Here is a 13,040-nt window from a genome sequence, read left to right on the forward strand (position 1 = left end):
TCTGGAGGTCCGCAGGTTGTAGACCACTGTCCTATACTTTACATTGCACGGATCCCTCAACATACGATGGTCCATTTGGAGCGGATTACCATCGTATGTTGAGGGACCACTGTATATTATATATCGTATATATATATATATATATATATATATATATATATATATATAATTTTTTCTTTTTTTCCAGTTTTTGTGCCATTACCTGTAGTTTTTATGTAATATATATGTATATATGTCTCCTAACTTTTTATTGCTGGCTTCTGGATTAAAAGCAAATCTGTCAATCCCTGCACAGTCACTATCTACAATAATGATTGATCCAGCACAACATATAAAAACAATCACCTTCTGCTTGACCAATTTCAGCCGTATTTAATAGGATCGTGTATCCACCCTGAATAGGTTATTGTGTCAAATTTGAGACAAATCAATCAAGGGGTTTTTAAGTTAATACAGAACATCTGCACAGAGTAAATCCATCTGTATTGAACAGTAACATCTCACTTCGTCAACAAACATCGCAGGTCAGTAATAATAATAATAAATAAATAAATAAATAAATGAATGAATGAATGAATAGCATAAAAATCCCAGCCAGCAAAATAAAGTGACAGCGCAGAAGGCGTCACATGGCAGCCGTGAGGTGGGGACATTACCTGCTTTCCTTGTAAAAGGGTTCAGTGGTTTACTGATGATTGACATCTCTTTATTGAGGAAAGCTTTCATTTTGGATTCTTTGGCAGCTTTGTTTAATTCTTCCATTTCAGTTTTTTTCTCATTCTTCTGTTTTTCATAGGCCTGTGAGATCGCGGATAATGCACTTTATTATTTGGTGCTTTTCAAATGACAGAATAACTCGGCAGAACCTTCTCAATGCTACAACTAGAGATGAGCGAACTTACAGTAAATTCGATTCGTCACGAACTTCTCCGCTCGGCAGTTGATGACTTTTCCTGCATAAATTAGTTCAGCTATCAGGTGCTCCGGTGGGCTGGAAAAGGTGGATACAGTCCTAGGAGACTCTTTCCTAGGAATGTATCCACCTTTTCCAGCCCACCGGAGCACCTGAAGGCTGAACTAATTTACGCAGGATAAGTCATCAACTGCCGAGCGGAGAAGATCGTGACGAATCGAATTTACTGTAAGTTCGCTCATCTCTAGCTACAATGCACAACTTCACCATCTAAAGAAATAATCTTGCCTTACTTATTTTTTTATTATATATTTGTTAATACAAATGACATGAAAAAAAAATGACTTGTTATAAGTTAAAAAAAAAAAAAAATAATAATAATAATAATAATAATAATAATAATAAATTATATTATATTATTATTATTATTAATAATAGGTATCCTTTAAAAGGGTACTCCACTGGCCAGCGTTCGGAAAGTAAAATGTCCCGAATGCTGTTTTCGCGCTGCGGGAGTTGGCCACACCCCTCATGACATTACAGTCACGCCCCCTCAATGCAAGTCTATGGGAGGGGGTGTGACGGCCTTCACGCCCCCTCCCATAGACCTGCATTGAGGCTTGCTCGCTCATGACAGTAACCAACACTCACCGCTAATGAATGACATAAGCAATCATGTTGAAGAAGTCATTTAACCCGCTAAATGCCATAATCAATAGTGATCACAGAATTTAAATGGGAGAAATTAAAGATGCAGCAGGTGTAGGCTGCCCTCTTGGCCCTCCCGCAATGCGCTTACTATGGCATGGGGAGGTCTTTATTAGGCCTCCGTGTCTGCCATAGTAGATCTCCTTGTACAGGCCGCCTCAGGCAATCTGTACTGGCAGAGCTCAGATTTAACTGATCAATGCTAATAAATGGCACAACATTGGTCAGTATAAGCAATCTTGCTCATAAAAATCCCTCTAGAAGGACTTAAAAGGGAAGCAGTCAGCAGATTTTAGCAGATATAACGCTTGACAATGCATTATATATGCTAAAATCTTTATCCTCACCCTCCCCAGGGGACGTTTTTGCCCCCAGGGATGGTGAAGATATTAAGTTATAAAGTCCTCCCTTGTCACCCCGTAAGTAGTCTCCTTACCGGGTCCCTTCAATGTGGCCGTGGTCCCGCCCAGTCTTAATTGACTGCTCTGATCCCTAAGCAGTGACACGAGAAGTCAATGAAGACTAGGTGGTGGGACCACGGCTGCAGCGACGGGACCCAGTAAGTATAAGTTCACCCCCAGGGGACTACTTACAGGGTGGCCAAGGGGGACTTTATAACTTCATATCCTCAACATCACTTGGGTTAAAAACGATATATATGTTAAGTATATAAATGGTCCATACAAAAAACAATTGGGAAAAATAGTTCGAGGTTAAACACCATCAAAGGACAAGGGGCACTCTCTCCATCTGGAGAAGAAAAGGTTTAGTCTCAAGGGGCGACACGCCTTCTTTACCATAAGAACTATGAATTTATGGAACAGTCTACCTCAGGAACTGGTCACAGTAGGAACAGTTGAAAGCTTTAAAACAGGGTTAGATACATTCCTAGAACATCATTAATGCTTATGCAGAAATATAAAATGACACCCCTTCCCCTTTATCCAACTATACCCCTTCCCTTCTGTTCCTTGGTTGAACTTGCTGGACATTTGTCTCTTTTCAACTGTAGTAACTATGTAACTATATAACTATAAATGCTAAAATCTGCTAATTGGTTCCCTTTAAAAGGAATTGTAAAATAAATAAAATATTTTTAAAAATATCCTCTTCCTTAATAAAACCAATCAGATCACCTCCTTCCCTGCCTCTATTTTCCCAAGCAAACAAAAAAAATGATACACAAACATATTTGCATCACTGGGTGCGGTATTGTCTGAACTATCAAAATAGAACATTACTGATCCTACACGGTAAATAGCAAAACAGAAAAATACCAATCGCCAAATCGGCTGAATTTTTTGTCACATCATATATCAGGAAAACAAAAAGCAACCAAAAAGTTACCCCTAATCAAACTGGTACTGATGAAATTAAAACATCACAGGGCAAAAGCTATAGGGGTCAGAATAGTGCAATTTTATTAATGTAGTAATACAAAACAAAAGCTATATAAATTGGGTAATATAGAAACTATACTGACCCACAGAGTACAGATAACATGTCAGTTATACCCCGAGATCTTCCACGCCGCACCCCGTTAGAATCAGCCCCCGGAGCGTGCTCGCTCCGGGTCTGATTACTAGGGATCACGGCTGTCATGCCCCCTTCATAGGCTTGCATTGAGGGGGTCGGAGCCGTGACGTCACTATGCTCCGTCCCCGTGATCGCTAGTAATCAGACCCGGAGCAAGCACGCTCCGGGGGCTGATTCTAACGGGGTGCGGCATGGAAGATCACGGGGGTCCCCGCGATCAGGCATCTTATCCCCTATCTTTTGGATAGGGGATAAGATGTCTTAGCGTCGGAGTAACCCTTTAACTTGCATGGCAAATAAATTAACAACCCCCCCAAATCTGCCATATATTTTCCAGTAAAATTAAAGGGGTCATTAGAAAGTACAATTACTGCTGCAAAAATTACAAGACATCATATGGCTCAGAGGATAAAAAAATATATATATATCACTTTCAGCTTTTAAAAAGGCAAGGAGGAAAAAAATTGAAAAAATAAAAATAAGCTGCACCAGGAAAGGGTTCATGCACTCTGTGCTCTTACAGTGGTTAGTGGTTGTTACCTAGCAACTATCCATCTGACAGCTCCGCAACCTCCAGCCCCGCGCTTCAGTTTAAGTACAATTGGTAGTTGTCAGGGTTTAGAACACATCTACGTTCAGGCTGATCTTGAAGACAAGCTTTTTTCCCCACACCAAATATCAAACTTACAGTACAAAGACATTGGAGGAGTTTAACAAATGTATAATATGAGAACAATATTTTACCTTCATTTGACGAGCAATCTCCTTTTTCTGATGCAAGATGTACTCCAGTATTGCTTCCTTCTCGAAGATGTATCCATCTGGCCTGGAAAAAAAAAAAATCACATCATGATTTTTACATTAGTGCAACTTATTGCTCTTTTTTTTTAAAGTATTTATTAAAAATGTTTGTAATAATATAAAAAATAAAAAAAAAAACATATACACCAGAAAACAAAGCACCAGGGCAACACGGTTCGGCAGAGAATTCAGGGATCACATCTCCTTCCCAGAGAAAGTGTCCCACACATAAAAGCACAATTGCAAGAAGAAACACGGTAGCATGCCTGCAGTATAACATTAAGGATGCAGAAAACAGCCATGAGCACCCGGTGCCAGACATACAACACAATACAGTGGTCCCTCAACATACAATGGTAATCCGTTCCAAATGGACCATCGTTTGTTGAATCCATCGTATGTTGAGGGATCCGTGCAATGTAAAGTATAGGAAGTGATACTCACCTGTGCCTGCCGCTCCGGACCTGTCACAGCTCATCACTGCTGCCCTGGATGTCGCCTTCCATCGCATCCCCGTGGTGTTCCCGCGGCTCCGGAGGTCTCTGCTTCCCAAGGATCCTCGCTCCTCCACGTGATGATGACGGAGGAGAGCGCCGGCGATGCAGGGGATCCTGAAGAGGACGCGCCGGAGCCCCGAGGACAATTAAGAGATCGTCAGCGGACCACACGGGGCACCGTAAAAGGCTATCCGGTGGCAGCTGAAGCAGTCTGCGCTGCCGGATAGCCGTTTATACGATGGCCCCGACATACAAAAGCATCGTATGTTGATGCTGCCTTCAACATGCAATGGCCTCTGAGAGGCCATCGTATGGGGAAATGATCGTATGTCGGGGCCATCGTAGGTCGGGGGGGTCACTGTACAATGACTCCAAACAGACAACTAGACACACAAAACTTTCCCGCCCTGGAAGATTCCCCCCCCCCCCCCCTCCCTCAAGAGTACTAGAAAGAGGAAAAACAAGGCCCACTAGACACCCGAACCGCTGCATCTGCGGACTCCCCGATCAAAAGCCAGGGTATCCAAACCTTGTCAAATTTTTTTGGGCATTTTCTACTAGTATACAAGGACTGATATAGGGGGGACATGTTTATTCACCATTGCTTTCCAGCGAGACAAGGGCGGGGTCACGGGATCCTTCCAAGCTAAGATAAGCACTTTACGGCCACAAAATAACAAAAATCTGATCAGCAGGTGCCTATGGGAGCCCTTCTCCAAACCATTAACTAAGCTCAATAGACAAAACTCGGGGGTCAGGACATAAGGAAATTCCAAGTGATCTAGTCCAACTTATTGTTGAAATGGATGGGCTAAAATGTAATCTTAAATAAAATTAAAAATTAACGCAAGAAAAGTTATGTCTGTAAGGATATGCAATTTATATAGGTTTTGTTTTATTTACTACTTTTAAAAAGAATGACACATTTTGTAATAAAATGAGAATTCATAAAATTGCCCTTTTCTGATCACTATAACACATTTTTTTGTATACGCATCTGTAAGAAAGCAGTTTTTTTTGCGCAGTGATCACATTTTTATTGGTACAATTTATGTATTAATGGGACTTTTTGATCAGTTTTTATAAATTTTTTCTGGTATATGAAGTGACCAAAAATTAGCAATTCCAGACTAGAGTATATATTTATTTATTTTTATGTTTATGCCATTCCCAATGCGGTTTAATTAACACTATGTTTTAATAGTTCGGACGGTTTCACATGCGGTGATACAAAGTACGTTTATGTATATTTTGGTTTACATTTTATTTTATAAAAGAGATGGGGGGGGGTTAAAATTAGGGAAGGGGCTTATTCATTTTTATTAACATTTTATTTTTCACTACTCACTCTAGGGGACTTTTACCTGCATTCTTTTGACTGCAAACTGCTCAATGTGATTTCATAACATAGCTTGGATTAGCGTTATCAGAGGATCGCTAAGCAGCACAAAGGCCGGTAAGAGACCTCTGGCCACCATTTTAGCTGAGTAGGACCCTGCAACTAGTGCTGGGCGGTATACCGGTATGAACCGGATACCGTTTTTTTTTCTCCCACGGTATGGATTTTTTGCCCATACCGCTATACCGGTCGGGCCCCTCCCCCACCCTCCGAGTCAATAAAAAAAAAAATTCAACTTACCCGTAATGGGGGTGGTCCAGGCCATCCATCCTTCCTGTAGTGTCCGGCGGCATTCCGGGTGGAGGGTGAACCAGTCCGGGCTGTCCTTCTTCTCCGGGGGTCCTCTTCTCCACTCCGGGCAGGCTCCGGCCTAGTATGCAGCATAGACGCTGCTACGCCGTGACATCAGGTGCGTCGCTGCGAAGCGGCGTCTATGCAGCGTTACTAGGCTGGAGCCTGCCCGGAGTGGAGTAGAGGACCCCCGGAGAAGGACAGCCCGGACCGGTTCACCCTCCACCCGGAATGCCGCCGGACACTACAGGAAGGATGGATGGCCCGGACCACCCTCCCCGGACGGTCCCTGCAGCAACTGGGAAGGTGAGTCAGGGTTCTGGGATGGACAGGGGTCTGTATAATATACTATACCTACAGTAGGCCCTCCAGCTGTAGCAAAACTACAACTCCCAGCATGCCCGGACAGCCAACGGCTGTCCGGGCATGCTGGGAGTAGTAGTTTTGCGACAGCTGGAGGCACCCCTAGTTGGGAAACACTGACCTATACTATACACTACTATATAGTCCAACATGCTGGGAGTTGTAGTTTTGCAACAGCTGGAGGCTGTAGGGTTGTTTGTTACATCTATTTAAAAGGGTACTCCACTGCCCCAGTGTTCAGATCATTTAGTTCCAAAAGCCCATTTAGTTCCGCTACGCCACCTCAATGCAAGTCTCAATGTAAAAAAAAAAAAAAAAAAAATACAGTGAAATAACTTGATACCGTGATACTTTTGAAAAATACTGTGATACTCATTTTTGGTCATATCGCCCAGCACTACCTGCAACTAAACTGTGGAGGTCCCGTTTGGCCCCCCTTAAGCTATAACTTACACTTTTAGATCCTGCAATCAACTGACAACATCCGGCATTAGCAGAGGTGAGTATTCACCACTTATAAAGCAAGCTCAGCTTCTGAGCTCACTTCAAACGTCTCCAGGTGATGGTTAATCGGACTAAAACGTACAGCGATACGATTTACAGAAAAATGGATAAGATTGAAATCAGTTTTGGAGCCAAGCAAAATTATTTTTCGAACTCGAGGGATGAATCTGGAAAGTGAATGCAGCCTTACCAGGGCTAACTTATACAGCTTCATTTCCCCAGCCCAGTGTGCCATTGACTTTTAAAAGTGAACTTCTCCTTAAATGATGTCTGTAAGGCCCATTTCCCCTGAGGAATTATGTTAGGCCTCTTTCACACACTAAATTTTTTAGCAAAATCAAGAAGAAAAATTCAGCTAGGAAATTCTGATGCAGCAGAGTCCCATTGTTTACAATGGGATTTTGCAGCACAGTGCACACGGTGGGATTTTGACAGCCAGAAACATCCCAATTTTAGCCTCAAGAAAAAAAAAACTCTGCGCAGAATTGCATTCAGGAAGGAGAAAAGGAAGTTCCGGCTCCCAAGGCTGGATAAAACATTCAAATTTATTTCTTCATATTAAAATCCAGTGCATGAGCAAACAATAAAACCAATGAAAGGGAGAAGAACACCAAACGCACCGACGCGTTTCGACTTAACGCTAAGTCTTAGTCATGAATTGCATTGTAGTCTTTGGACATGGCGCACTTCCTGGTTCCAGCATGTTCTACCGGTGCCCGTTGTCTCCAAAATGTCCACCAAGAAACTTTCCGGACAAACAATCCGCTGTGTGCAGATCCTAGGGATCGACCGATATCGATTTTTTAGGGCCGATACTGATACTCTGCGGAGGTTAGGGCCGATAGCCGATAACTTATACCGGAATATCGTATAAGTTATCGGCTATTTATCCCCCCGGTGACACGGCTGCAGATCATTGATTTAAAGCGAGCGCTTTAAATCAATGAACTGCAGTGGCTTTTGTGGTGCCAGAAACCGCCACCGCCGCCCGCTTCTCTCCCCCTGCCTGTCCTGGGGTCCTCCTGAGTCCTATCACCGCCACCGCCCCTCCCACCACCACCGCCGCCACCAACGCCCACCCCCCCCCCACCACCACCGCACCGCCCCCGAGACCGCCACCGACAGCCACAGAAACAAATTGCACATTTTGGGTTTATGACACTTACGTTACTACTGGGTCTTTACACGGCTGTAGGGACAAGCAACAACAATCAAAATCTTTCACGGCATCTTTGCTGAGACGAACTGTTTGAGTACCATACCCCGAAGCAGCTGAAAACACAAGAGGTGAATATAAGATTGGGACAGAATACAGGAATAAAAGGTTATATGTTATAGGTGCTATGAACTACGTCAACAGGAAAAGTACATGTATATACTGCACTGCAAAGAGATTCTTTTGCTCATCACCAATACTGTAAACCAAACCATAACTAAATACTATGACGAGTCTAGAGAAATTATTGCAAACAAGAAACATTTCCAAGTTTGAACGGTGCATTTCACAGGCAACAGCTAATCCCTGGTGCTTCCACTAGTGAGACCCCCCATAAACACCTTGTTTTAAGGGCCCTAAAATTGGAGCCTGGAATGTCTAAACTGCATATCCACCTAAAATTAGAAAATCATGTAGTTTGGACCTTAAATGCAGAATATTTAACATTTTTTTTTATAAATACAAACCTCCTTCCCACAAACATCCCAAATGGACTTTTAGAAAATTCCTGAAATTCCTTTCCCCTCCCCAAATGTTTTTATAAAAAATGTATTCAAATTTATCTGAACAAACTTTGTTGTTGTCTTTTGTTTACAAATATAGTTGTAAAACAAGGTGAACATATTTCCAAGCATAAAGGCTCATTCACGGAATCAGTTCCATCTAGGACTGCTCAGAAATGCGCCATCTCTATAGACAACAATGCATTTCCGAGCACATTCTGCCAAAAGAGTAAACATGTTTATTCTTTTGGCATAGTCTGGGATCCAGAATTTGTACAGCGGATTTAGTGTGAATGGTGTAGCAGAATCCCACGGAAATCAGTAGGAGAATGCTGCACCATATTTTCCCTAGTAAAGCTCCAGAGCAGTGTTCTGCTTAGAAAAAAAAAAGTAGTGTGAATAGGGCATTACTGTCCTTTAGTTTAAGATAATTGTACCTTATCTACTTTTAGTAATCTGCAATGATTCTTAAAATAATATTAGGTAGTTGCTATAATTACTTTAAACAATCTGTTTAGAAACGCAAAAAAAAATAAAAATAAAAAACAGTGCACTTTATCAATTTGTAAGCTAAATTGGTAATAAAAAAGTTTTCACAATTTTTCAATCAATAGCACGTTTATCAGAGCGGTGGCGCCCATACACATAGTGAAAAAAACTGAATAAAAAACAGAATCAAACGGCTCCATAGTTTGTGTAGTGGCCGAGCTAACTAAAGGGGTTATCCAGGAAAAAAAATTTTTTATATACGGTATATCAACTGACTCCAGAAAGTTTAACAGATATGTAAATTACTTCTATTAAAAAATCTTAATCCTTTCAGTACTTATGAGCTTCTGAAGTTAAGGTTGTTCTTTTCTGTCTAAGTGATCTCTGATGACACCTGTCTTGGGAAACACCCAGTTTAGAAGCAAAATCCCATACAAAACCCTCTTCTAAACTGGGTGGTTCCCAAGACTCGTGTCATCAGAGATCACTTAGACAGAAAAGAACAACCTTAACTTCAGAAGCTCATAAGTACTGAAAGGATTAAGATTTTTTAATAGAAGTAATTTAAAAATCTGTTTAACTTTCTGGAGCCAGTTGATATATATAAAAAAAAAAAAGTTTTTTCCTGGAAAACCCCTTTAAATGCAGCTCAGATCCCACTGAAGTAAATACAACCCTGGCTCTTTTTACTCTATATGTGAGTGCTGCGGCTATGGTAAAAAGCTGATCAGGTGCTGGGAGTCAGACCTCCACCGATCAGATGTTGATGGACTATCCTGAGGATAGGCTATATACATTAAAAAGTCCTGGATAACCCCTTTTAAAGACAAGTCCCATGCTGTTAAGTACTGAAAAACGTATCTCCTATCCGCAGGACAGGAGTTAAGTTTTATATCGCGAGGGGTCCGAGTGCTGTGGCCCCCCCACGAGTTTCTGTACGGAGCCCCAGCTCTCCCACAGAGTGCCACGTCACGTCCCCCGCCTGAAGCGGGAACCGCCACTCCCCCTTCATATATCTCTATGGGACAGCCGTTCGGCTATCTTCAGCTCTCCCATAGAGATATATGGAGGGGAAATGGCGGTTCCCGCTTCGGGCGGGGTTCGTGACGCGACACTCTGTGGGACAGTCGGGGCTCCATACAGACGATCGAGGGGGGCGCAGGCCCCCCCTTAAAACTTATCCCCATCCTGCAGATAGGAGATACCTTTTTTGGTACTTATCGGCTTGTGACTTGTCCTTTAAAGATTACTACTAACCTGTATCTTTCCTCTTCTCGTAGTAGGTGTATACAGCCCCGGCTGTGCAGTTTTTTCCATGACGTGTCATTTTTGGTCTTTGTGCAGAAAACTCTGTACAAAAAAATATAAGACATATTATCATTTATGTATATCTGTACATCTATACACAGAGGTAGCATAGATAATGAATCAAATAAAGCAGGTTGATGTTGTGGATGCAGGAAGTAACACCCGGACAGAACTACTGCAACACCCACTTACATGTTTCATAATCTTATAGACACCCTGATATCAGATCTGTAAAGGAGTTCTTTCACATGGACACCCCATTCTCTAGATGACGACCTGCCAGTGTCAAGTGGAAATACTGATACCAACAAAGCAGTGTTTTCCCACCAGTGTCCCTCCAGCTGTTGCACAATGACAACTCCCAGCATGGCCGGACAGCCAAAGGCTGTCCGGGCATGCTGGGAGTTGTCATTGTGCAACAGCTGGAGGCACCCTGCAACAAAGGAAGCTTCTGAATGGGCAAAAATCTAAAAGGGGTGCCCATACGTCTTATACCCGTTTTCCCAATCTGTTCCTTTGCAGCTATTGCAAAACTACAAGAAAATATAATCGGAGTTGTAGTTTTGGTACAGATTAGAAAACATTTAACAACGACGAGAGGTGTAGTTTTGCAACAGCTGGGGAAAAGCAAGATGGTAACACTGGTATTATATTTAAGCAATGGGAGTTGTATTTTTTGCATCAAAGGTGGGTGACACCTTTGTGCAACATTGATTTGCATAGCAGCAAGTCCTTCAGATCTAAAAGCCTGTAATAAGGGGATGTGCTCATAGGTGAAACCATTGAAGGTAGGGTCACATCTAGGGTCACATCTAATCATATGCGTACTTCACTGCTGGCAAAATCTATGGGGGAAATTTATCAAAATCTGTGTAGAGGAAAAGTTGTTGAGTTGCCCATAGCAACCAATCAGATCACTTCTTTCATTTCTTACAGGCCTTTGCAAAAATGAAAGAAGCGATCTGATTGGTTGCTATAAGCAACTTTTCCTATGGACAGCATTTGATACATAGACCTTGCTAGCACTGAAATACGCATATACATTAAAGGGGTACTCCGTTGGAAAACTATTTTTCTCGAATAAACTGGTGACAGAAAGTTAAACAGATTTGTAAATTACTTCTATTTAAAAAAAAAAAAAAAAATATATATATATATATATATATATATTTCTTCCGGTACTTATCAGCTGCTGTATGCGCCAGAGGAAGTTGTGTTCTTTTCTGTCTGACCACAGTGCTCTCTGCTGACACCTCTGTCCATGTCAGGAACTGTCTGGAGCAGTAGAGTTTTGCTATGGGGATTTTTTCCTGCTCTGGACAGTTCCTGAGACAGACAGGTGTCAGCAGAGAGCACTGGTCAGACAGAAAAGAACTACACAACTTCCTCTGTAGCAACTGATAAGTACAGGAAGGATTAAGATTTTTTTAATAGAAGTAATTTGATATGAAAATAATTGTTTTCAACTGGAGTACCCCTTTAAACACGCAGCGTTTATGTGACCATACCCTAAAGGGATCATCCTCAGGATCCACCATCAATCTTGCAAGAGTGGAGAATAAAGTAGTCACAGTCAAAGCATAGTAAATATTGCCGGGGATCCACATCATTACAGTTAGTGCACCGAAACCAGATTCAGAACTACAAGCCCCAGCATGCCTTTTCAAGCATCTGCTCCACAACAACTGTTCGGAGCTTAGCAACAGACGGACAACATGAAAGGTTCGCCGCAGTTCACACAGAAGCGGTTTTCCTGCAGCAACACACACAGGACACTCACACGGCCTTGTTTACCTCCAAAGCGTCGCTCTCCTCTGTTGCCGGAGCGTCGCGGAGTAATGACGTAACAGCAATGCCAGGAGGTGACACGTGATCAGCAGTGGGGCGGGGCGAGCGGGCAGACGTTCTCTTCTGATGACGTCAATTGGGCGGGAAAGGGAATGGTTGGTTTGCAGTGTATTCAGAGCGTGCAGTGTGAGGGAGCTTGTCCTGTCACCATAAACGTGTTTACACTGTGTATAATAACACTGTGCTGATACAATACATAATGGCATTACAGTAACACAATTATTATACAGTTCACGGGACTTGCTGATGTCAATATTGACTTTCAGGAAGTCAGGACATGCTGGGAGTTGTAGTTCCTAAAGCTGGAGGCAGCAACAGACAAAAACCTGTGTAGCTCTGGTATACAGATGTAGTTTTCGAAGAGAAATATACACCGAGCTAAATAAAGTTATATAAGATCAATTGCTGACCACCTCCCCACATTAGTACAGCCAGAGTTCCCCCACATCATAATGCTCATAAATAAGGCTGGGTTCACACTGTATTTTCGCCCCCGTTTTACTTTTTCCACGACAGTATGTTACATTTTTCTGTATAGAAATACGTAGTCAACTATTGTGTACACCAGTGGTCTTCAAACTGCGTCCCTCCAGATGTTGTAAAACTACAACTCCCAGCATTCTCAGTCAGCCCCATATCACTACCATAGTGCCATAGTGGGTTC

General features: G+C 42.3%; 1 protein-coding gene across 3 annotated transcripts in view; it reads right to left on the minus strand.

The window, feature by feature from the left end:
• The window catches only part of NOSIP (nitric oxide synthase interacting protein), a 33,022-nt gene extending 20,634 nt beyond the window's left edge, over positions 1–12,388 (minus strand). The window contains exons 1-5 of one of the 3 annotated variants that reach the window (XM_056543826.1): positions 12,323–12,388; positions 10,478–10,570; positions 8,179–8,284; positions 3,902–3,983; positions 657–798 (exon numbers count right to left, since the gene is read on the minus strand). In XM_056543826.1, the coding sequence (XP_056399801.1) occupies positions 657–798; positions 3,902–3,983; positions 8,179–8,284; positions 10,478–10,547 (400 nt within the window). In that variant the 5' untranslated portion in view covers positions 10,548–10,570; positions 12,323–12,388. Of the gene's footprint in view, positions 1–656; positions 799–3,901; positions 3,984–8,178; positions 8,285–10,477; positions 10,571–12,036; positions 12,245–12,308 lie in introns of those variants that run through there. The other 2 variants (XM_056543827.1, XM_056543828.1) reach the window with 2 other exon arrangements.
• Positions 12,389–13,040: the final 652 nt, after the last annotated feature.

The sequence above is a fragment of the Hyla sarda genome, chromosome 10 (assembly GCF_029499605.1).
Source record: "Hyla sarda isolate aHylSar1 chromosome 10, aHylSar1.hap1, whole genome shotgun sequence".
Classification (NCBI taxonomy): domain Eukaryota; kingdom Metazoa; phylum Chordata; class Amphibia; order Anura; family Hylidae; genus Hyla; species Hyla sarda.